General features: G+C 38.7%; 2 protein-coding genes and 1 long non-coding RNA gene across 3 annotated transcripts in view; 2 read left to right on the forward strand and 1 right to left on the reverse strand.

Annotated features, from left to right (window-relative positions):
• Positions 1 to 634, forward strand: part of LOC140929533 (uncharacterized) — a 13,274-nt gene extending 12,640 nt beyond the window's left edge. The window contains exon 3 of the mRNA XM_073379292.1: positions 326 to 634. Within this exon, the coding sequence (XP_073235393.1) occupies positions 326 to 627 (302 nt within the window). The 3' untranslated portion in view covers positions 628 to 634. The remainder of the gene's footprint in view (positions 1 to 325) is intronic.
• Positions 635 to 2,674: 2,040 nt separating this feature from the next.
• Positions 2,675 to 14,789, forward strand: LOC140932017 (uncharacterized). The gene is made up of 3 exons (XM_073381682.1): positions 2,675 to 2,687; positions 4,736 to 4,804; positions 11,819 to 14,789. Exons 1-3 carry the CDS (start codon positions 2,675 to 2,677, stop codon positions 13,999 to 14,001), a joined length of 2,265 nt encoding a protein of 754 aa, XP_073237783.1. The 3' UTR covers positions 14,002 to 14,789.
• A 5,536-nt stretch (positions 14,790 to 20,325) lies between these two features.
• On the reverse strand, positions 20,326 to 21,642 carry LOC140929896 (uncharacterized). Its single transcript, XR_012164813.1, has 3 exons — positions 21,534 to 21,642; positions 21,336 to 21,412; positions 20,326 to 20,617 (listed from the first exon to the last, which is right to left on the reverse strand). It is a non-coding gene; the product is annotated as an uncharacterized lncRNA (long non-coding RNA).
• Between the last annotated feature and the right edge of the window lie 2,845 nt (positions 21,643 to 24,487).

Below are 24,487 nucleotides of genomic sequence, written 5' to 3' on the forward strand. Positions count from 1 at the left end.
GTAAATACTCATTTAGCTATGGTACGAGAACTAAATAGATAAATTCCTATGATACACTGTTATTAAGTTCTAGTGAGCTCACTAATATAGACGGGAACATAGACTGATGTTAATTTAAAAATTTTAGTCTGCTCGGAAGGTCTGTCATTCTCATCAGGGGCACAGTGAACAGACCTGGAAAGAGAGTCAGCTCCAAAAAGGGAAAGCCAACTCGTTTCGGAGAAAACTATAACTAAAAAACCCGACAAAGCGCGCGTTGATAAAGCAGAAAAAAATAAACAGTTAACGGTGGATGAATCCTTGTTTTTTTACTCTCTTCCCGCAGGTTTCAAACCGTGGTACCACAGCTGGCCCTACGTGCCTGAGTTGACTACCATCAATCCATGTTTAAAAACAGTTATTTTTTACCCTACAAGTCCTAAACTTCCAACTTTCTTGGTTGTTTCAAACTTGAAAGGCCGCTGCTCGTTTCCTGACCATATTTCAAAAATCTGCTTTCGATACGATAATGTCTGTGCAATTATAAGAGATCACAACAATTGCAGGCGATGCCTCAGAAAGGTACTAACAGTTTTCTTTCCAAAACGAATTCGAAATAAAGTTTCAAATGCGTCTAACTCACCGTAGCTTGAATAAAAACAATTAGTGGGATGACCGTACTATGTCTTCTTCACTCGATGGTTTACGTCATTCCACATCATGCGCAATTTCTTCAAATGTTAATCGGCAACCGCCGTGAACTTTCGCGCGCAACTTGAAGGAGTTACGTCACAGTAATCCTGGTGTGCAAGTGAGGCCTCTTTCCCACCAGTTCGGTTTTCGTATTCCAATGTAGATATAGACTTAAATTACATAAACTATTATGTATTCAAAAATATGTACAGCACTGCTTTAGTTAACCTTTTTCATTGTGGGCTAAGTCAAAAAAATATAAATAAATAAATAAATGTGATGAAGGTGGCATATAAACAAACAAGCAAGTATTTAAATGAAAATGATAATGAGATGTGACGGGGTTTTACAACCATGATACCCGCCCATAAACATCCCTATCTGATTTTTAAGCAACCAATGGGATGCCTGTCGCACAAGTGCAATGACCTTCTAAAATAAAAAAAGCTGACAGATCTGGCGCACAGCGGGCAGTTTAAGGGAAAGACATGGTTGCCATATACCAGAATAGCCCAGTATATGGATTTAACATCTCAGTTTTTCTTTTTGTTAGTTCAATAACCACACAGCAGTTCAATAAGTACACAACAGATCAATAACCATACCAGTAGTTCATACCATAGCTAAATGAGTATTTACCACTTACTTAATGCTATACATTCTTATTAAAAATAACTAACGTATTTGTGGCTAATTTTCCCGCAGCTACATGTAGTTTACGCTCAATGAACTGATGTGTGGTCATTGAACTACTGGTGTGGTTATTGATCTGTTGTGTACTTATTGAACTGTTGTGTGGTTATTGAACTAACAAAAAGAAAAACTGACATGGTTTCTGAAATACTAGATATTACTGCAACAACTATTTCAGATAGTATCAGATGAGTTTCAAACATGTCAACGCTGAGTAGCGATGCCTAATCAGTAAAATGGACAAAATGGAACAATTACTATTAAATGCTATGCGGCTCTCGCAAAAATACTATATAGCTATTAGTAATAATGACAATAACAACAACACTTTATTTAACGAGCGTAACATCAATTACTGATGACTCAGTAGCCTACGTAATGGCCCTCCCAAAGATAGTCTAAAATAAATATCGAAAACCAGAATACTTGTTAATAAAATAATTACTAAGTATATTTCAGTGACAGAGTTTTCCAATGTAGGTTTCCTTTGGAGGTCCCTTGAAAAGCGCTTCTGTGAACGCGTGTCTCTAAGGATGATTCAGTTTTGTTCTTCAGACGAGTGGCACTGGAATGGAATGTTCTGAGGCCTAAATTTTCCTTGCTCTTCTTGAGGTTCTCGTGTTGTAATCATGGCTATTCTTGACATAGTTAACATAGATTGAAAGATATTCTGGACTACACACATTACGGATTTTGTGGACAAGAGATATAGTTTTCTTGTACGAATGATGTTGTCAATTGGAAGACAACCTAATTTGTATATTTAATAGCATGATTTGTAGTGATATTTGGCGTAAATACTACGAGTGATATTTCGAAATTGTTATACGTAATTGAGACAATTTGGAAATATCACGAGTGAATTGGCACGTACAAATCATGCTATTATTTGTTTATACTACTACCCGCTAAGATTTTGTAATTTTCACATGTAGGTATTTCAAATTTAAGCTGAAATACTACTGCTTTAGGCCAATCAAATAGCAGGAATTTCTCATGTAGTAGTATAAAGTAAATAACATTACCGAATTATCCTGAAAATTAGCATTTAGTATCATTCTGGCGCCGCGTTTCTGTAATCGTAGCAGCGTTTCTTTAATCGTCCCTCATAAAACCAATTCTTGAATACTGTTGTAGGGTAAGGGGCAACTGTTCCTTGGAACAGCTGCCCCATACTATACAGCAGTATTCAAGATTTGGTTTTAAGAGGGATTTTATGCAATAATTTCCTACAGTTCTAAGATACAAAAATGTTTGACCTTTTGAGCAGGTTCATTCTGCAGTTCAGCTTGCTAATAAAATAATCAATATGCAGATTCCAAGTGAGAAATTCCAAGGAGCTGGTCGATAAGCAGACTAATTTTTGTATAACAGATTAAACTTTAATAAGTGCTTTTGATAAGTTACAGACACGAGTCGTTCTAAAGGTTTGGAAAGGATTGGCAATACTGAAATGGACCAATAATTACTTCTATCAGTGGGGGAATCTTTTTTGTGAAGTGCAGTGACTTTAGCTTTTTTGAAGGCACTTAGCAAGGTAGTAGTTTTGATACTGGTATGGTATGTATCCAACAGGCTCGGTAAAATAGTAGTTTTAGCTGCTTTTAGCATATGAACCCTGATGCCATCTAGGCCGGTGGCTTTGTGAGACGAGATATTCTTGAGGCCATTTTCAATTATCTTGTCAGTCATCGTTGAAAGTTCTCTAATAGGACATGAAGAAAAAATTCAACACGGCAACTGTACCATAGCCTAGGACCATGCTCATTAGCGGAAAATAGTGAGGAGTAAACTTAGGAAATTGATAAAGCGCAAGCGCCTCACCGAAAAGAACAATCACCTTATGAATGCTAATGGTCTGTCCTTTAAAATGAGATCTAGCCCTTCCTACGCCCAATGCCTAAGTGCCAAAAGGAATACTTGCAAGTACGCTACCATTGATCGCGAGGACTCTTTAAGTACTAGCAAAACCACACTTTATCTTCTTGGCATTATTTTGTTGTTTAGATAATGCTTAACCACCGTTATTGCATAACTTCCTTACAAGAGCGACGAAAGAAACCGAAAACTTAAAAGTCGATTTGCCCGCCGCGACAACTTTCCGCAAAACATTGGCCTATGCCACTTTGCTATGTCTCTTAAAGTTGAAAAGTGAGCCAAGAAGGCCATTTTTTCAGGCTACCAAACGTTTGACTAAATTAACGGAAAAAACCTTACAACAACGTGTAAATTGGACGCGTGTAATTTTTCCTCCTCCGCAAGGACTGTAAGCAAAACCGGTAGATACCCGCAAACTGTAGCGTCTATAGGTAACAGTCAGCGGTTTTTAAGACAGCGCATGAGTAAACCTTCATCTTATAGATTTGGGATTTTACAAGCGCGGAAATGGGAGTATGAATTTCTTAAATCTCAAAGCATTTTACAGAAAAAAAAAATCCGATGATCCCCTTTTTTTATAATTGCTTTAAGACGGAATCCACTGGGAAATTGAGTAATTTTAATTCTCAGTGGACAAAAACCTTGTACCAGAATAACTTAAAGAATATTGCATTCTTTTTTTACATTTTTCAAGGCCTAAAGATGTAATTAATCATCTGTAATAATACCAAAGAAAATTTCTCATGGGAGTCCGAGAAAATGAATGTCTAATTCCACAAGAACTGTGAAAACACAGGTAAAATTCTGAAAATTTTATGTGAAAGATATAATTTTGTGAACTTTGACATTCATTTTCTCGGACGTCGTTAAGAAATTTTCTTTGGTGTTATTACAGATCACTAATTACATCTTTAAGCCTTGAAAAATGTAAAAAGGAATGCAATATGCTTTAAATTATTCTGGTACAAGGTTTTTGTCAACTGAAAATTACTCAATTTCCTGGTGGATTCCGCCTTATGTCTTTTTTTGCAGTAGAATTTTTTAAAAATCAATGAAGGCTGAATCATGTTGTTTTTTATCGCAAGTAAAATGCAAAGCCTTTCCTGCTAATAGCTACGCCTGCTGCAGTTTGTCATATCTCTGGTTCAAGTAGTTCAAAACTTTATCTGCTTCTACAAAATTCACTGTAGAATTATTAACAGAAAAAATTAACGCGTACCGGATTAAACACACTTTGTTCAGAAAAGTAGCTCTGTTAATCCAGCATCTGCCTGTCTTATCTGATACCGGGCTCAGAGCTCGGCTCTTGCCTGAATCAGGAACTTTTTTGGTTGCACTTAATAATAAAAATAATATTTAACATTTATATTGCGCATTTTCTATAAATATAATCAGATGCGCACTTATCCATGGAGATGATATTAAAGAAACAAAATAGTATTGTGTGATCTAACTTACATGAGTAACTGTGTTTTGATTCTTTTTTCTTTAGATCCATCAAACAATGAACCAGGGACAAAAGCTAATAATGATGGACCCGCAGTTCAAAATCATGCACAAGGTAGGTTTTACTTGGTTAGAGTATTCTTAAGCTACTCTCTTTAAATGAAACCCTCAACGCACGTGCTCTGCACTTCGAGCAATTTTTGATTGTTTATTACAAATAGAAAAACGAACTCAGGCTATAAGGTTGCGTTCGATTGACACGGTCAATGATTCGGAATATTCGTTTGACTGACCTGCTATTCCAGTTCAAGAATAAGCCGAATATGTTTCAAAATGTATATGCAAATGTATATGTTTTTTCTCGCGTTGCAGCACGAAAATAAGCATCTTTAGCAGCGACGACAGCGATGGCAGCGAAAACATCACTATTTAAAGAAAGACTTTCATTTTTTTCAAACTTTGTCGCTTTTATTTAGCCTCCCCGCAAGACGTCCTTTGGGGTTCGTTCGTCACGCATTCATTTGTCCCCCACGGACGTCTGCTAAACACAGCCGACATTTACGTTCTTGTTTGTTGAAATAAGCTAATAAGCAGTTACTTATTGTGTCACGATCAGCTCGCAATAACGAGCTAGCGCTGTGATACAAGTGAAACGGCACCTACGAATTATTTCTCGCTTTTTTAGAGGAATATGCATGGATGAGACTCCGACGAAAGTTACAAGAAGAGAATTTGTTTGTTTTATTTGCAGCTATAATTTGGGAAAGGACCAAGTTCGTGCGTTTTAAAAAAGCGCAGTCGACATCGCAAGGCTCATCAAACGTGCTCTGGACGTTGATGTGTCTTTGTATTCTTCAAGTGAATTATTTATTTGCACAGCTATCTTCTACCTGAGACGACTCAAATGTTTTGAAAAAATCACAGAAATGACGCAATAAAGCTGTAGTCGGCTGTATAGTTTTTCGGAGGTTGTTGTAAGTATAAAATAATCTGCTTTTCTTTGAAAGACTTCAGACAACAGTCTCCCACACGAGCGCTGAGCGGTTTTCAGCCCGATCGAAAACAATTACTATTAACTCTGTATATATTCGAAGTATTAAGAAAAGAGAACTTGTAAACGTGTATAGGGAAGGACCACTACGCGAAATTTGGTTATATTTTTTCAAGAGTCGGAAAAACAAAAAATTCGATGTCTCCAGCAATGTGCTTCCAACGGCAGAAAAAAGTTTATCTGAAAACTTGTTCTGCAAAAAGGCACGTCTTCCCGTTGCGTTTTATTTATTCACAAGCTAAGTAAACACGAAAACCGTGCCGCCGAAGTCCAAACTTCAAGCTAGAACGACAAATTACCCTACCTGTCAACAAACTTTAATCTCGCTCCTTCAAAGAAAGAAAGAATGCTTATAATCAATAAATCATTGAACCTTTCATTTTTCGTCGTATTTTATTTCTCGACGAAATATTTAATCACGCTCGGAAAAGTCGCGGACCAAGGACCACATACTAACGGTACAAGTCACTCGCTAACATTTCCTCAACCGATCGATCTTCAACCAAGCTTCTGGGCTTCCGTAAACAACAGAGAAACTCAAAGCCCATCTCTCGACAACCCTCGTATTCTCTTCGCTAATAGGGAGTTTAAGATACGGCGACTACGGACTACGAACTACGGCTGGACGAGCGTTGTTCTTTGTTCGTAGCACTGGGTTGAATCGTGCAAATATAGAACGTTAAGATTGCACTACAGACAGTAGACTACGAGAGAAGAGGCGGAGAGGGAAGCAACACGCAAAGATTTTCTTGTTTTCATCACAGTTCACAAAAATGCAAGTCAGTTTTGCATGTGATCTTATCTTTAGAACAATGAACAATTTCTTCCATACTTGAAGGAAGCAATTACGTCGGGTGAAATTGTAAACAAAGTTTTGGTTACACAGGTTTTAGTTTTGCCCATGAATTCTTATGTCAAATATTAAAGAAATAGACAGAAATAGTAATAGCTCATTTATTAGATTTAGAAGATGGACTTCTCCGACTACTGATCTGATTTAGTCTGAAGTATTGAAATGCCGAGTTTCGATTATCTCGAAGATGTTTACATCCATCATTTTCATTCAGCAAATGCGATACAAAAACTCGCATAAACAAAGGTTACTCAAGTAGAAAGACACAATAATCAGTTCGAACAAACATTGAATCTTTTCAAGTGCTAAGAGAAAGTAAATCACCTGCGTGATTTCTCTTCTCCTCGGCCGACAATCGGAATTCTGCGTATAAACAGCTAATCTTGTCAAATAAGGGCTTAGCTAGATAAAAATGAGGTCACAACAGTGTATTAAAAGCATAAATCTGAGCAGAAATTAGACACAACTTACATATTTTGCTTCCCTCTCACTTAAAGCAGGTGAATTGAAAACATTTTTACGAAAAGACGAGATTCTTGAAGTACCGACACGGCAAAATACGAGCAAAATGTTCTCCGTAGTCGCGACTACGCGAAACAGCTCAACAACTCACCGTAGCCGCAGGACTACGCGGGAAAGACGAACAGTCACGTGGTTTTGATCATGCGCAGTAGCATGTTTATCCGTAGTCGTAGTCCGTAGTCGCCGTATCTTAAACTCCCTAATATCACTGAGCGTTACAGCATGAATACCAATATTTTCCAGCTTTGTAGCTTGATCATTCATAAGATTTACCAAGGGCGAAACAACAACAACAATAATGTCCAGTAGTTCCACGCACTGTGTCGCAAACAAGCGGCAAAGCTTGATAGAAAAGGGATTTGCCTAATCCCGTCGGCAAATTTATGCACTCATCCGTCTTCGCTATAAAATTTGCAGGATAGCTGCTCTCTGATACTTGTTTAACTCTGTATTAACAAGACGCCTAAAGTCGTTTCCGTGGGATGCGTTGGTCTATGGAAGCATAATGGCGTTCTATCTAGGTTAATGGAACAAAACAAAACAAAACATCCGCGTGCTTATCCAGGGTCGAACCCAGGGTTACAAAGTTAACGTTCGATAAAGTTCCAGAGTTTTAATCCAAGGTGAAAGTTTAATATTCCAAGATGCTCTTGATACGGTTAAAAATTAATTGCAATGTGTTTCCAAGGTCTCAAAGTTAACATAGTTCCAATGATTATCCCTGATTCCAAGGTATAATAAGTTTACTCATCTCCTGATCCGTGTCCCATCCAAAAGTCCAATCCATGCCGAAAGCGAGTCGTCGATCGACGAGGACAATATTTTCGCGATTTCAACGCCAATCGTTAAGGGTACGAGTTGAAATTTACGCGATTTAACCTCCCATCGTCAAGATGTTTTCGATAAGAAAAGAAAAAAAACTGAACTCTAGCTGTGCTCGGCAAAAACTGGCGAACTCCGAATAGGAAAATCTATCGGAAATCATGGCCCGCAACCAGACGCTACTAAAACCTTATGAAAAAGCTAGACCTAAACAAAAAAGAATCATGAAGGAAAGAAATAATTTGGCTTAGGTGGCCTTTCGTGACTTGCCAGTATCCCGAAGGATTTCGCTGGTTAACAAGCCATCCTAAACCACGAGTGGGAAAACTCCAGCGCGACAAATTTGGCAAGGAACGTTCTGATTTCAACGTTCTTCAGAGGAAGCAAATCGATTTAAAATCGATACAGTTTTTGTACAATCTGATTGGTCGGGTTGGAAGAAGAGATAATCGATAAAGATTTTACGCAATCCTATTGGCTGGCTTTGCAATACTGGGTACAACCGAACCGGATTTTTACCGTGGGAGTGCCACAGGCATCCCACAGAATTACAAATTTCTCGCACACCCGACCAAAAGCCTCACTGATCGTGCGAATCGTAACAAGCAGCTCGAGTTACGTTTTACAAAAGTCCGTAAACGGCGTTTGGTTGGTGAACGTAAATGTCGGCTATGTTTAGCAGACGTCCGTGGGGGAGAAATGAATGCGTGGCGAACGAACCCCAAAGGACGTCTGCGGGGAGGCTAGCTTTTATTTCGACTAGCTTAAAACCTCAAATGTAGATGGATTTCCCTCGAATTGAATTCTCTGGGGCTGCACCCAAGTTTAGAGGAGGGAAGAGAAATTTCAACATCTTTCTGGAGTGAATTATGACTGACGCACTAGAAGATCACCAAGGAACAGTCAGAACCTAAGGTAGAACAATTGAAAACTTAAGTTGCTGATGACATTGATGGCCTGGCAGGAAAAGAGGAGGAACTAGCCTCCCTGGTGGATCGCCTGGATAAGACCTCTGCAGCCTTTGGCTTTGAAATTAGTGCACAGAAAACCAGACTGATGATCAACAACACAAAATAGCATCAGCGTTGACGTCAGGATCAACGGTAAAAAATTTGACAAGTTTCAAGTATCTGGGCGCAGTCGTCACTGATCAAGGTTCCAAGCCTGAATAAATGTGTAGAATTGCACTGACAACATCAGCTCTAGCGAGACTGAAGCCCACCTGGAACGACAAACATGGCTCTCCTTGCTCAAAGATCAGACTTATGCGCTCCCTGGTTATCTCATATACTGTTGAACGCCTGCGAAACCTGGACATTGACAGCGGGGATCCTGAAAAAATTGCATGGCACTTAGAAAACTACATACAGGAAGCACATCACTGACAATGCAGGCAGAGGCAGAATTAGGCAAGCCAGTGGACCTGAGATGACATCTTAACCACGGTGAAGAAACGCAAGTTAAAATGGTTTGGGCTAGTATCAAGATCAACAGGGCTTGTAAGAAAATTTTACAAGGAACAGTGCAAGGAGGGAGGGGAAGAAAAGAACAAAAGAAGCAGTGGGAGAATAACATCTTAGAATGTACAGGTTTGAGGTGTTGCTACGCCCTAAGAGAAGATGAAAATAGAATCAAATGAAGATAAAGGGTTGCTAGTCCGTGGTGCCGCAACGGTCACCATGACTATGGGATAAGTGCAGATCCAAGTTTCCGTCATCCATAAAACGTAGCTTGAGGGAACTTCACGTCAAAGTCGTGCAGTGCCGGCAAAGAAATGTTCAAAAAAAGGGGTGCTGCACATGAAGAGTAGTTGTTTTGATGACCAAACCTATTGCTTTTTTAACGTTCCCGATGCCGTGGCCGTCGTCGTTGCTAAAGCTGACATCGTCGGTGACAATAAAAGACGTTCAAACGAGGGAAATAAAGCATTCCGCAGAAAAGGCTACCACTAGAACAGAGAAAAAACTCTTTGGCATTTCTCCTCATACAAGGAAAGCGAGAAAGCTTTTGAATTTCTCACTCGGCGTAACCCGTAATGCAAACAGTTTACCCGCGATCATTCATTCCGTTTTTCTCAACAACACAATTAAAAATATCTTCACAAGACAATTTTCCCCCTGATTAAATTATTTTCCCCTAACTTTTCTTCGCTAAAAAGAAAAGAACAAAAAAACAACAATATTCCCGATCCAACAACCTTGTTTGTTGACACCATATTTGTAACGTAAATCCTAAGACATCGTTGTACAAAATAAACAAACTTGAGGGTCATTATTCTAAAAACAAAAAAAATTCGTTTTAATGATAAAGATGATTCAGGAATTTTCCACAATGTACTCCTATTCCAGAATAAGGTCAATCGAACGCACCCTATAGCTAATTTTACACTAAAAGAGATTTTGCCGGATTTGTTACATTTAGGGTATTCGGATTTGTAGGCGTTTATACTAAAACACGTATTCAGATTCCCAGTGGTTTACACACATCGATTCATCCGGGGAGCTTTAGCAACGATTACGGCGACGGCACCGAGAGCGTCAAGAAATGAAATAAGTTTAATCAGGAGTTTAATAAGCGAAACAATAAATTTTGGACGTGCAGCATCTTTTTTAAAATATTTCTTTGCCCTCCACCGTACCTCGACATGAAATGTCCTTGTGCGACGTTGTTTGAAGGACATAAACACTGGCATAACGACAAGTTTCTTTCTCTTTCCAAACTTTAGTGCGGTCCACAAGTAATCAACTCCAGCGAAATTCACTTTCATTTGCCATTTTATGTGAGGTGCAATAAACGCCAAAAAGTCTGAAAAAGCAAACACGCGAATTCATTTTAATAGTAACGTTTAGGCTGCCCTCGCCGCAAACGTTGCTAAAGCGCCCTATGTTAATAAACGAGTTCCCTTTGGTTTTACCGCAAACTCGTGTGATCGAAGGCAGGAAAGTATCCTGATTAGTTGGGAGAATTGTTTACTCTGCAAAACATTGCGGATTAGATTTTGTAAGGATTCGTTGAACCTCTCTCGTTGATATGTTTTCAGGTAGTCAGTTACCAAAATAGACCTTTCGCCAAGAAAAGTAGAATGCTTAGCACACATGCAACAAAATCGAACCTTGAAAGATCCCCTCTAGACAGTGATTAGATGATAGGCGACTGCAAGATGACAAATATTTACTTTTGTAAAGAAACCTATATGGCTAAGAGATGAGAACATACGAGGATGATACATTGTGCGAGTGCCTCTTTGTCAATAATCTGTTTTTGGTAAAGATTCCATCTACAGGGTTGTATTCCAGGTTTGGAAGCGCAGGCGCCAAATAGCTTCTCATGACCCTTTACCTTCGGGTTGCCCGGTTGATAAAGTCTAATGAAAACCAATGATTTTCAGCTTTTTTGCCTTGCTTAAGATGCTAACGCGGTGAAATTCCACCTGTGTAAAGGAGCGAGTAATTTATAGCAATCGCTGATTAACCTCTTATAATTAAGTTGCTGACATTGTTTTCGTTCTATTTTGCACGGCATCCAACAATAGGCAAGAGACAAGCTCTGGTGTCGATGTTCGATTTGAGGATGGAGCGTCTGGCTCAAGCAAGCAATTTCGTCTTGAGCAAGGTTCCAATATTCGTGAGCTACTTTCTTTAAACGAAACCATCTAAGATCCAAGTGCTCTGCCCTTATTCGCCTCGATCTGAATAATTCTTCACATCATACTCAGCCTCATTCAATAATTGTTAATTATCCAAGAACAGAAATGAACCTACTCTTACATTTAAGACGTCGACATGCAAATAAAACCGTAGTTTATAAACCAGTTGACATATATTTTAGAAACGATCCAATGTTTCACGTGGACCTTTTTTTTTTCTTTATCCTACTGGTAGAAACAAGCAGAGGTCAGTTACTAAAACAAGAACGTAATGTACGTGGACGCAAAGAGGAAATTGATGACATTGTTCAAGCCCTCTCAAAAGAAACAGCGGAAGCTGAAGCGGCTGGAGTCCTTGTCAGTGGACCGGCTGGAATAGGAAAATCCACTGTTGCCAAGCAAGCTGGGCATCGGTTAAAAAGGGAATATGAAGCCAGTGTGAAATTTTGCTCTTTGAGAGGCGTGAGCAATGAAGACAATGGCGTGCTTCGAGAAATTTTGGATGCGTGTGTGCCAGGATATCAACAAGGCAGCGAGTACCCCAAGTACGTTTTGCTCAACTGGTGCAGGCAGCTTGACCATGACTTGGTCCTCATTATTGATAACGCAGAAGATGCTCTGACAGACGACCGTGAGGACTACAGCTTTTTAGACTTATTGGGTGGTATGAGGATGCGCTCAAATTTTAAAATTAAGTTCCTGATAACCTCAAGGTTTTCGGACACTGAATCTGCCGGAAGAGTTTCAGAAATCGAGTTTGTTAAGATGCAATTATATCCCTTGAATGTTAAGGAAAGCATAGAAGTCCTAAAGGACAGAGCTAAACTTTCTTCTGATAGGATTGGACCAGACATTCAAACCAAATTACACAGGATAGCTGAACTCTGTTATAACATTCCCCTTGCACTTCGATTGGCTGGATCTCTCCTTAATCCAGAAGAATCTGAATATTCTCCTGACGATCTTGTTAGAGAACTTGAGAAAAACCTAACAAAGACTCTTAAGCTTGACCAAATAATGAAAATAGCTTTCGAAAAACTAGATGAGTCTTTGCAACATGCGTTAGTTTGTTTGTCCGTGTTTGATCGATTTTTTACAAAAGATGCTGCTGAGGCGTTGCTGTGCAAGGTTAACTGTGCTAACTATCTAACAAAGTTAAAGAAAAGTTCCTTGATCCAGAAGCAGGGCAACCGATTTCTCATGCATTTACTGATTAGAGGTTACGCGAGACAAATCGGAGAAATCAAATTCCCCCAAATTCTTGCTCTTGGCGAGCAGAGGTTTATTGAGCACTATTTGTCGCAGATTTTGAGAAATGCAAACAAGTATTGGGGAAGAGACACATGTATGGAATCCTTCCATCTTTTCAACGAAGAAAGGATCAATCTGGAAGCCACTCTCAGAGTTGTGGGCCAACAGAAAATACGCTGCTGTAGGGCAAGTAAGGAACTCCTGGAAGATGTGGTTGCACAGTGCCAACAAGTAGCACCATACATCGAATATTGTGTCCCTTTTAAGATGTATGATGACTTTCTTGAAGGGCTGCTACATTTATCTCGACTCCAAAAGAAAATTACTAAGGAGGTAGAAATTTTGTGTCTCCTTTTTCATGAATCAAGAAAACATGGTGAAGGTGATACGCAGAAATCAAAAGATCTCATTAAACAGGCTATCGAACTGCACGATGACAACCTCCCATGTTTTGATGAAGACGGTTTGTCTGAAGTCTTTTATTTGAGCCACTATGGCCGATACCTCTCACAGGACCGTAACGAAAGGGAGGAATCACAAACTTTCCTTGAAAAGGCAATTTCAATTTGTGAAAAGGAGGCTGCGAAACATTTGGAACATAACTTCACATTTGATAAGGGCAAAATTCTTTCTCAAATGGGACATAACGCGAAACTTCACAAAGATGGAGTAAAGCGCGAAGCCGCTGTGAGATACTATAGTGAAGCCTTAAATTTTCGTCTTGCGCGTTATGGAAAGCATCTTTTAACGGCGTTTTCATACAAAGAAATGGCTGATTACTTTTTGTATATTGAGGAACTGGGCAAGGCAGATGAGAACTACAAGAAAGCACTTGCTATTTTGGAAAACATGGATGTAAAGGAACAGAAAGAGATAGTTCCCATCTATAAAAACTTTGGAATCTGCTACCAGAAAAGAAAAGATTTTGTCCGATCTCGAGAAATATTTCAGCTGGGACGGTCTGTTGCCGATAACACCATAGAGGGAAACCACAAATGGAAAGTTTGGATCAACACCTATTTAGCGCTGCTTCTGCACAAAGAATATCCTGACAAAGAACGGGAGGCCCGCATAATTTCTGCGGAAGTTTTTCTAATGGGTAAGGAACTCGGAATGAAGAAATGGCCTGAAAAGGAAGCACTTGAAACGTTTTACAAGAATCAATAGGAAAGTGATAAACGCCGCCTATAGACTACTAACCATTAGATTCTGTTTTTTTTTTTACGGGGAGCTAGGAAGGGATGGTGGTTGAGGTTATGTGATATGCACTACTGCCGGGAACTACTACGATGTAAAAATCTTCTCCACACGTACAAATGAATTTCTTGTACTGCGCGCTAGTTTTTACTTTTTTAAAACGCACATGTGTGTTTATATTTTATCAAGTCATGCAGGTCGCTATGAATTCAATTCTGAACTGTCAATAGGCGAACTGGGCGCGTCGACCACATCTGGGAATTGCTTGTAAGATAGGCTCAAAATGTCCAAATGTCAATATACATTTTCAAATTTCGGTATGTAAGTGCGAATCTCAGAATATTCGTCGAAATGTCAAAGAAGGATCTGCCGCTTTTCTTCAGCTTTGTTGGCATGAAGCAAATCAAAGAGAGATTTCTTCAACTTCTGCTTTTCACGAATACAACGAGAACTCTTCTCATCCTTTTCCTCACGGTGAGCAGCACTGAAACTTAAGTGAAATAAAATTAAGCCTGTTTTAAGTTTTTGCATTTTTTTGGACAAAGTTTATAATTCGTTTTCAATACAAAAACAGTCACGTCATAATATTCGCTGGGGCCGGCTTTCCAGTTCAACCTACATAGGTACACCGTTTACAGGTAGCCATCACGGCGCTGAAGGAGGACCATGAGGTTATCCCTTTATTAAGATCTCTCATTACAGATAACCCACCCAGCCCAGGAAAGGTTGGCCACACCACCAGGTGGGGTCTACGTCCGCAAGGGGAACGATTCGCAGCATTTCAGTCGATCAATAAAAAAATACCCTGTTTTTTTTAATTAACAAGACCCCCATAGTGGGAGTTCATTGGGCTGCCGACTTCGCTTTTTGAAGCGGGGGCTGTATAATAACTTCTACCTTTATGAATAAAATTAGACTAGTTAGCCTTTTGAAGCGGGGAACGATTGGCATTGTTTTTAACTGGTGCCCCCCCAAAATATAGCATTACAGTACAACATGACTCATTTGATCTAACCGAATATTCCAAAAATTATTGTCGTTCTACTGTTATAAATGTGACAGGTCAACTTTTGATGTTTTAAATACTGTTGTATGACAGTAATTTTCTGTTTCTTAAAACTCGCAAAGCAAATTAAATTTCAGTTTTATACCTGGTATGTATTGCATTTAAAGCCCTTCTAATCATCCAAAAGAATATTATTCTGTTCGATAGGGCGATCTACAAAGAGCATATTCCTTTCTTGTAAGAAAAGACTTTCCACACGCAGAGAGAGAAATGTAACAAGCAAGAGACACAAGTTGAAGCTTTTCCCGTAGGGACAGTGGGAAGGCATTGTTTCTGCGGCTCCCGCATCATCATCATCATCATCATCATCATCATCGCATGCTGTATCTAGATAATCACTCGGTGAGGATATAGGGCCAATAACTCCACGCAATAGCTTTGTGTTCGTTCCAAATCGACTTCCAAATCTGTTCGCCAGACGACCTGAAATGACCCGTCCTCTGCCCAGCTTCTCCCCGCAATAATCGGCCCCTTTGAAGGGAGAATGGGACACACAAAACCTTCTGGGAGATCCACCCGCCATTTTGTCTTTTTTTGACATAGAAAGAATGTGCTTCTCATTTCTTGATTGGGCTTTGCCCTCACGGGCAGGCAGATAATACGGCTGATAACTTTCCGCAATAAAATTCCGCAATGATCGTGTCCCCAAAGTTTTCCATGAAAGCGGCAATAGTTCCACGAACTGTGCTCGTCAATAAAACAAAATCCGCTTATTGATACATGAATTGAAGCAATTAAACCGAACGACTGTATCACTTGCAGTTGTATTCAATTCCAACACTTTTCGAACCTTACTGTAAAGTGCGAAAGTTTAACAAACATTTTACTCTGTCGACCGTTTTCACTGCTGTTATTTATTTAACGACTTTCTCTTTTATTGCTAAACTAGCGAACTGATTTCTGCAAGGAATAGCCCATATCTTATGATCTCCCAGTTACATACGAGGCACATGTTCGTTTCGGAAAAGTTTGACATGATACGTTAGCTTGCTCACGTAAACAAGGGTAAATTTACAACTCGCAAACCTTTCCCCGAGCACAAAGGAGGCGATCGAAATCATCGGAAGAAAAACCAAAATAAGACGTGCCATGATCAAAAAAACAAAACAAACAAAGACAAAATAATATTAGAGAAAAGGAGCTAGCCCTGAAAAATTCCTGTCTAATTTCAATAAAAAAAAAACAGGAAAAAACTTAATCACGTCCCGCTTCAAACGCACCTGCCTGTTCCGTAAATCTTCACAGACTGCTAATATGAAGTAAGTTTCTGCAAATGAAACCTCTTGTTTATGGACGCTCTCCCAAACATACATGTATATATATCGTTAGGTGCTAGGAGTTAAAGGAAGTTTCGCCCTTCCTAGCTGGAGTGATTGATTTATTAGTTATAGTTGCGTCCACTTTCAGCTCACACACAGTGCACGTGCCGGGTGCGAGGCTGCATACAAGACTTTGGCCCCAAATTAGAATAAAGAGTCAGACGAGAGCAGGGATTCACACACGAAATAATTATTTTTTAAGTGTTAAAATCGTTTCCTTTTTTTGTTTTGTTTTTGTTTTTTCATTTATTCACTATTAATTTTTTTTTTGGTGCCTTAAAAAAAGCTTTCCAGTTGATAAATTCCAGTCCAGGGAGCGCAGAATGCTACCGAAAACTCTGTGAGAGTCGTTAAACTTAATTTTCTTGGTGTGAGACAAATAATAATAATAATAATAATAATAATTTAGTCTTTATACGGGAAGTCGCCATCACTCATGGTTGGTTTTCAGACGAGACCTGTCACTAAATTAAGACTAAACTAAACAATAAAAACCCTAAATACGTAAAATACACAGTAAAAAGTACAAACAGTCTCATTGTTCCTGTCTAAAATTATGCTAAAAGTTGTAAAACAGCGTTTCTAAAACTGCGAATACTTTCACTGTTCCTGATTTTGAGAGGAATCTCGTTCCATTCCTTGAATAAAAAATATGAAGAACGTAGTTGGCCTTTACTACAACCAGATCTGTCAATTCTCAAATCACTGCGGCATGACGCGTTTGGTAATTGTCAGGTGGACTAGTGACCCAGTATTAAAATGATAATTGTGATTCAAAAGGCCATTGAGTCATTAAAAAATGCGCCGTGGAACCCGAAGATTGATCCACCTAAGATCGATAAGCGCCTGAGTAGATGAGGAGTGTACCGGGCGACTGAGAACAATCTTAGCCACCTTATTGTGCAGTACCTGGAGGGAATCCATTAATACTTTATTATTCCTATCACCCCAGATAATATCGCAGTAATCAAAAAACGGTAATATTATGGCACTAAGAAATAGATTATGAGCATAGATTGGAAGTAGATGCTTAATCCTAGGCAGGACTTCAAGTCTTTGATTAACCAGTCTTGCTCACAAAATCAATGTGATTGGCCCAAAAGAGATTTTCGTTAATCACTATTCCCAAATTCTTTAACTCAGATTGTCTTTCCAAGGTACGGTCATTAACGGTAGGCTTAAGATGACAGATATTTTTCAGCTCCTTCTTCGAATTCACAATAAGCATAAACTTGGACTTGGTCGTGTTAAGAGTAAGTATGTTTTCTTCCAGCCAGCAGGCCACATTCTACAGGTCAATATTTAGCTTGTGCTGCAAATCATTCTTCTAAGCAAGAGGCCTAGGAAGAATAGGACAGCGCTGCGTCATCAGCAAATAAGGCAATAGATGCATACTGTAAGGACTTGTGGACATTATTGCTGTTAATCAAAAACAATAAGGGTTCTAAAATGAACCCTTGAGGCACACCCACAGATATGCGTCGACTGTTAGAAAGAGATCTACCCACTGAAGTCGTATGGCAACGAGAAGCTAGATACGATTGAAACCAGCTCAATGCTATTCCAGACATACCAATATCTTGTGGTCCAATGCTTTCTTCAGGTCCAAATAAACGATTTCCTGTGAACATACCCTGGTCCATGCTGTTAAATAAATCATCGGTAAACTGACAAAGAGTAGTTAGCAGTAGAGCGACGTTGTCTAAAGCCAAATTGCTTATCAAACAATAAATTGTTTTGAGTTGAATGGCCATAAAGCTGAAGATGCACAAAATGCTCAATTACAGCTTTAGACACAGTTGGCAGAATAGAAATAGGGCGGAAATTATCCTTATCACACCTAGCTATCCCCTTGTTTGAACAAGGCCTTTACCTTTGCACATTTTCATGTGTCAGACGCTCGTCAAGTGCAAGCATTACCTTCATTAATTCAAGATTTCTCGGTAAATATCATTGTTTGCCATAGATATTCTCTTGGTATTTTAGGAACCGAGTCTAATGGAACTTTTTAAACCTATTTAAAACTGGTCTTCAGTGGAATGTAAAAAGGTGCTTTGGGCGCTTCAAGTTGCATAAAGCTAACTAAAGATTAATACAGTACAGAAGTTAAAGTTGTTAGGCTTTTATATTGAAGAAGAGTTAAGTGGAATTCTCATGTAACAGAAATCAAATGAGAGCTGCCAAATGATCGTATTTTTTAGTGCAACTAAAGCGCGCAAAAGCACCACCTAAAGAACTGGTTCAGTTCTATTGAGCTTGCATGTAGTGAGTTTTACTTTATGGCTGCCAGGGTTTTCATTTTAGTCTTCCACAATATCTTAACTTAACCTTTGAAAAACCTCTGAGGATAATTTTTGGTTACGAAGTGCACAACTCAGATGACCTATCTCTTTCAGGCCTGTTACTTTAGGTCAAAGAGGGAGAGATTTGGGTCAAAACCTTTTTAACAAAATTATTGAAAATCCACTTGATGTTTTGCACCCTTACCATTCAAAGGGGGCCACTCTAAGGACCTCAGGAACTCTCGAGAACATACCGTGTAAAGGCATGCAAACCTGTAGGTGCCGTGATACCTTGAGTTTTTTAACAAATGCGCAAGAGGAGGTGCAGTACAGTACTGTATGTATGACCCACTGAAAGTTGTTATTAATAATTCATACCAATTTACAACATGAAATAGAAATAACTAACAAGCCACCGTATGTGTTCTGCTGCACGAAAACTTCTACATTTTTGTAACATGTTCCTAAGTACCTGGACTTCTTATTAAGTCTCATATTATAGTTCTGATGATCCCACCAGAACCTCACACCCCTAAATCAGAAACTCAGAAACCCATCCTAGGAGAACATTACTCCCACATTACTAAATACGTAACTGCATTCACTGTATGGAAATCGCAGTATTATTTTCTCAACGTTTGAAGGCCAAGAATCAATCGACACTTGTTGGGAGCAATACAGTTTTAGGTAAGTGTTATAGTTATGAGTTAAGTCAAGAAGTAATTTTAAAATAGTCATTTTAACACTTCGCTAGTAGGGTAGGAAACAATATGACCAGGTGTGGGTTTCTTTTTAGGTGCGCACATTGATTCAAGCTTGGAAAAAAAAAACAGAGCACAAACATGAATGCTTTCTTCCACATCATTACTATAAATATTCAAAAGTAAATGAAAAGAAGCAAAACTTGACGTTCCAGAAGCACGCAACCGAAAAAACACCGAAAGACTCACCATGACATTACTCCGGCGGACGGTTGAGTAGAGCTTTCAGCAACTTTACGTCGAGTGATAAAGCATTTCAGCTATTAACACTTAAAACTGTGACCATCGGCGTTTTTCCCATTCCATTCCGCTCAAGATAGGCTATTTTGTTTAATGACTTCGATAAATCACTCGTTTTGAAAAAGCGAAAGACTCGCCATGACATTTCTTATAGCTGCATGATATTCATCGTTTTGTTTGGCCATAATATTTGCTTGAAAAGCCGACCATTTATCTTCTCTACATCCTCAGTATTCAAGAAACAAAATTCCGTTAGCCTGTGGGTGAAAATATTGAAAAAACCAAATGGTATTGGGCGTACATCTTGCTGCTTCGCGCCAGAGCAGAGCAGCAACTTTTCAACGCGGATGTGATGTCATAAATCGGTGGATCATAGGTATACGAAATTTTGCTAAGTGCTGCTGACGCTTTGATGAACATATATATTGTCATTGCGACATTTGAGACTATAACACACGTTATATCGAAAATTTGAACGTGCCCAAATACTTCCAAGCGCCTACTACGCAGGATAGCACCTCCCCACTCACTTCGACGTCTGGATCCGCGACCGATATGATCTCAATTCAGCCTCAAAATAACACATTCGTATTTTTTAAAAAAAAGAAAGAGAGCAGTCGACCTGAATGGACCCAGGACAAGTCATCACATTTTATTTTGCTTTACTTCCATACAGTTTTTCATTACAACTACAAAAACCCGATTACTTATGACTTTCTTGTGGGTACTTCCAGATTGTTTCCTGTGGCTAGTTACTCGGTGCCTCAGCCCCAACAAAAAGGTGGGCAGAAGAAGGTCTGCGGCTTTTCTTCAGCTTTGTTGGCATGCAACAAATCAATGTAGGAATCAAGATTCCTCAGCTTCTGCTTTTTATTACTATAACGAGTGCTCGACTCATCCTCATTCTCACGGTCAGCACTAAAACATAAGTGAGGAAAAAAGAAGCCTGTTTAAAGTTTTTTTTTGTATGAAGTTTATAATTCTTTTTCATACAAAAATAATCACTTCATACAGACATTTGCTGGGGCCAATGCAGTTCAACCTCCCGTCATTTAAAATAAGTTTTGTGCCGCTGGCCTCCCAGGGCGCCTACCCATTATAATCTATTTTTTGGCCAGTTATAGACCCCATCTTAGTCACTTTTGGGCAAATGAAATCTTCGCGATCTCAACTTAGTCATTTTCTGTTTATGCATCTGCCTTATAAAGCCTTTTAACTAGGTTCTCCTAATATGAATTGACATATTTGTTAAACAAAATGCAGTAGAAATCTTCCCACTTTCAAATCCGAACTAGACTGCAAAACAGTCCTTATTTTTGCGTACTCAAGTACCCGCGAGTAGTCAAACAAAAGGTCTGGAACGAGGCTGAAAACAGAGAGCGAGACTGAAGAGAGATGCCTCACACGCCCTACTGTGAGGCTCGCGCGCTTCGCACGTAACACTCTTACGCCACACTTTACCGATTTGCTTACTGATTAAAAAAAAACGACTGTGATTGATTTCGGCAAGGAATCGCCCATATCTTATTATCTCCCAGTTACATACGGGGCACATGTTCGTTTCGGAAAAGTTTGACATAACATATTAGTTAGCTCAAGTCTAAAGAAAACAAGAGTACATTCATAACTCACAAACCTTCGTCCGTGCACAAAGGAGACGATCAAAATCAACGCAAGAAAAACCAAAATAAGACGTGACATGATCAGATCTTCCTACAAAACAAAATAGCACATACAAAATAATTTTAGACAAAAGAAGTTTGCCCTGAAAAGTTCCTGTCCAATTTGAACTAGAAAAAGTTTAATCACTCTTACTTCCCGCTTCAAAACTCACCTGCCTGTGCGCAAGTCCAAAAGTTTCCGTAAACCTTCACAGTCTTCTAATATGAAGCAAGTTTCTGCAAATGAAATCTCTGATTTATGGCCGCTCTCCCTAACACACATGTATATATATCGTTTAGCGCAAGGGAAGTATAAGGAAGTTTCGCTGGAATGATTGATTTATTAGCTGAGAGTTGCTTACTTTCTGCTCTCACACAATGCACGTGCCAGGTGCGAGGCTGAATACAAGACTTTGGCCCGACATTACGAGAGCAGGGATTTCGTTTCACTCCGAACGCAACGTGGTCCTGTTCAGTTTGACATGTAACGTCCGGCATTTTGCACACGAAATAATTATTTTTTTTAAGTGTGAAAATCGTTTCTATTTCTCATTTATTCGCCATTAAGCATTTTATAATGCCATAAAAAAAAACCTTTCCGGTTAATCATTTCTTTTCCACGCAACGAAGGAAATTACATTTTGAGAACGCAATTTTAAAAATTTCCTGGGTAACATGTCCCCGGACACTCCCACAAGCTAGTGCCTCCGACACTCAACGTTCGTTCCTGCTGAGCCTCTTCATCTGGTACTAGCAAATGCCACCGAAAACCCTGCGAGAGTCGTAAAACTTTATCTCCTTGTTGTGAGACGCTCGTCAAGTACAAATTCTAACCTTAATAAAATCAAAATTACTCGGTAAATATCATTGTTTGCCACATTCTAGTTAGTACCTTAGAAACCGAGTGTAATAGAATTTTCTTAATCTATTTAAAAATGGTCCTCAATGGAATATAAAAAAGTGCTTTGGGCGCATTATATTGCGTAAAGCTGACTTTTGACTAAAATTGAACTGATCCTGGTATAGAAGAACATCCTGTCCTTCTTTCTACGGTATAAATCCCTAACATTTTGTGAAAAACTCTTTATATTTACTAGTAACGCTGAGATGATGGCGCTAAAATGTTTCGCATGTTCGTGGGGTATGATTTTGCACTACAATATTTTCTGTGATATTTTTTGTTCCTTTTCATGGTGCTTAGCAACTGCAAAATAGGGTCTTGTAAAAGAGAGTACATATTGACAATTTAGGCTCAGTAGGTTCTTAATTAGGTTCTTAATTCTTATGAGAGCAGATTGTTGATTGCAATCACAGTATCTATTCGCAATAATTGTGAATAAATAAAATAATAATTGAGAATAACAATAGTAATAATAATACAAATAATAATAATTATGATAATAATAATAACATTGTTATCGTATCATTATAACCATAACAAAACTATTAACGAATTTATATACAGTCTGGTACAGCATGTTCTTGTGTTCTTGTTGTACTTCAATTATATACTTCAATTTACAATCTCAAAGTTACCCACCTTGGTTAAATTATTTATCATGAATTATTTTTAACCCACATATAAGAATCTGCTTGATAAAAGTGGCAACTTTCTGCCAGGAAGTTCTTAATCCACAAGGTTCTCATTCGCGGTTGTTTATAATATTGTCTTGCTGGTGTGACTGAGTTATTTGTTATTACAAATTCTTCCGCTTTCAGCTCACTGAATGCACGTAGGCCGTAGTGAGTTATAACGGTGAGACTATATTGGTATCAAAAATGCTTTGCTTTTAAAATTTTGACTTTGACCCAATGGAAGTATTGGCTTATTTTGTTTTATATTTTGTTTTGACATCATCAAGGCAAGGCAAAGCAATATGATGCGTAATCCCTTATAAGAAGAGAGATCTTTAAGTATACGTATAGGTAATAGCATGATTTGTAGTAATATTTGGCATAAACACCACGAGTGATAAATTGTTACACGTAATTTCACGAGTCGTTAGGCGAGTGAAATTTGAGACAACTTTGAAATATCACCAGTGGAATTTACGCCAAATATCACGTACAAATCATGCTATTATTTGTTTATACTATTACCAGGAAAAAGGTTTGTAATTTTCACATGTAAGTATTTCAAATTAAGCTGAAATACCACTGTTCTAAGCCAATCAAACTGCTGAAATTTCTCATGTAGTGGTATAATTTAGAAAATTTCCCAGTTTAGCAAAGAGGGTCAAGAAAAAACAAACTCCACTAGGGAAGAGACGAGTTTCTTCTTGGGTTATCTCTTTTTTCTTTCCCGAATTCAAGCGAAGCTTCCAGGAAACAGTACCTTCAGGGTGTTTCTTTGAGCTGGGAGTCGCCAAAATTATTTTTGACTTTCTCCTGTATTCATCATGTGCAGTGTGTGTTAATCTTTCGGTGCAATTTTTGCGCCATTTTTACAAGTAAGACGGTACGGTGAGTGGTGAAACATTTTTTTCTTCATGGCAAAGTTTCAACAATCCATTTTTTCTAACTAAAGGAGATATAGCCGTTGTCTACAAGAAAAAATAAAAAACTTTAGCCTGTTCACAGTCACTCTATTTCCTCTTTAAAGTCCGTCGAGCACGCGTGATAAAAAATAAAAACCGCGGGGGATTTATTGACCGTTAGCGGAGGGGGTAGGGGTGGGGAAGAAGTATTTCTCTTTCCCACGCTCTACGCTCGTTCTCGCGTGCTTGCTGATGTTTTCGAAAAAGAACGAAAAGAAAAGTAAAACAAAGTCTGTGTACAGGCTACAGAAACTTGTGTTTGGTCCCTAAATAAACAGTATTTATTCACATCTGTACATTGCAAATCGCCATTATGCACGGTCCGCGAAGACAAAATTACAATCTCTACTTTTTATAAAACTGTTTTCGTCGTGCGAATTACAGTATTTCTTCTACTTGTAATTACAGTTCGGTACAGTATTTTCTTTTAATATCCATATTGACAATCTCGAAGTCAAACTCTTCGGTTAAAATATTTATCATAATTTACTGTAAACCACATATAACAACTGCTTGATTTTGCTTAGCTAAACAGGTTCTTATATGCGGGTGTTCACTGTAATCTAGTAAGCTTGAGAAGGATATTTTGC

Source organism: Porites lutea, chromosome 3 (assembly GCF_958299795.1).
Source record: "Porites lutea chromosome 3, jaPorLute2.1, whole genome shotgun sequence".
NCBI classification, from domain to species: Eukaryota; Metazoa; Cnidaria; class Anthozoa; order Scleractinia; family Poritidae; genus Porites; species Porites lutea.

Excerpts from the sequence above, each read along its gene's own strand:
- LOC140932017 (XM_073381682.1), top strand. Across the intron at positions 4,805-11,818 it reads AGTTCAAAATCATGCACAAG|AAACAAGCAGAGGTCAGTTA; the intron begins GTAGGTTTTACT and ends TCCTACTGGTAG.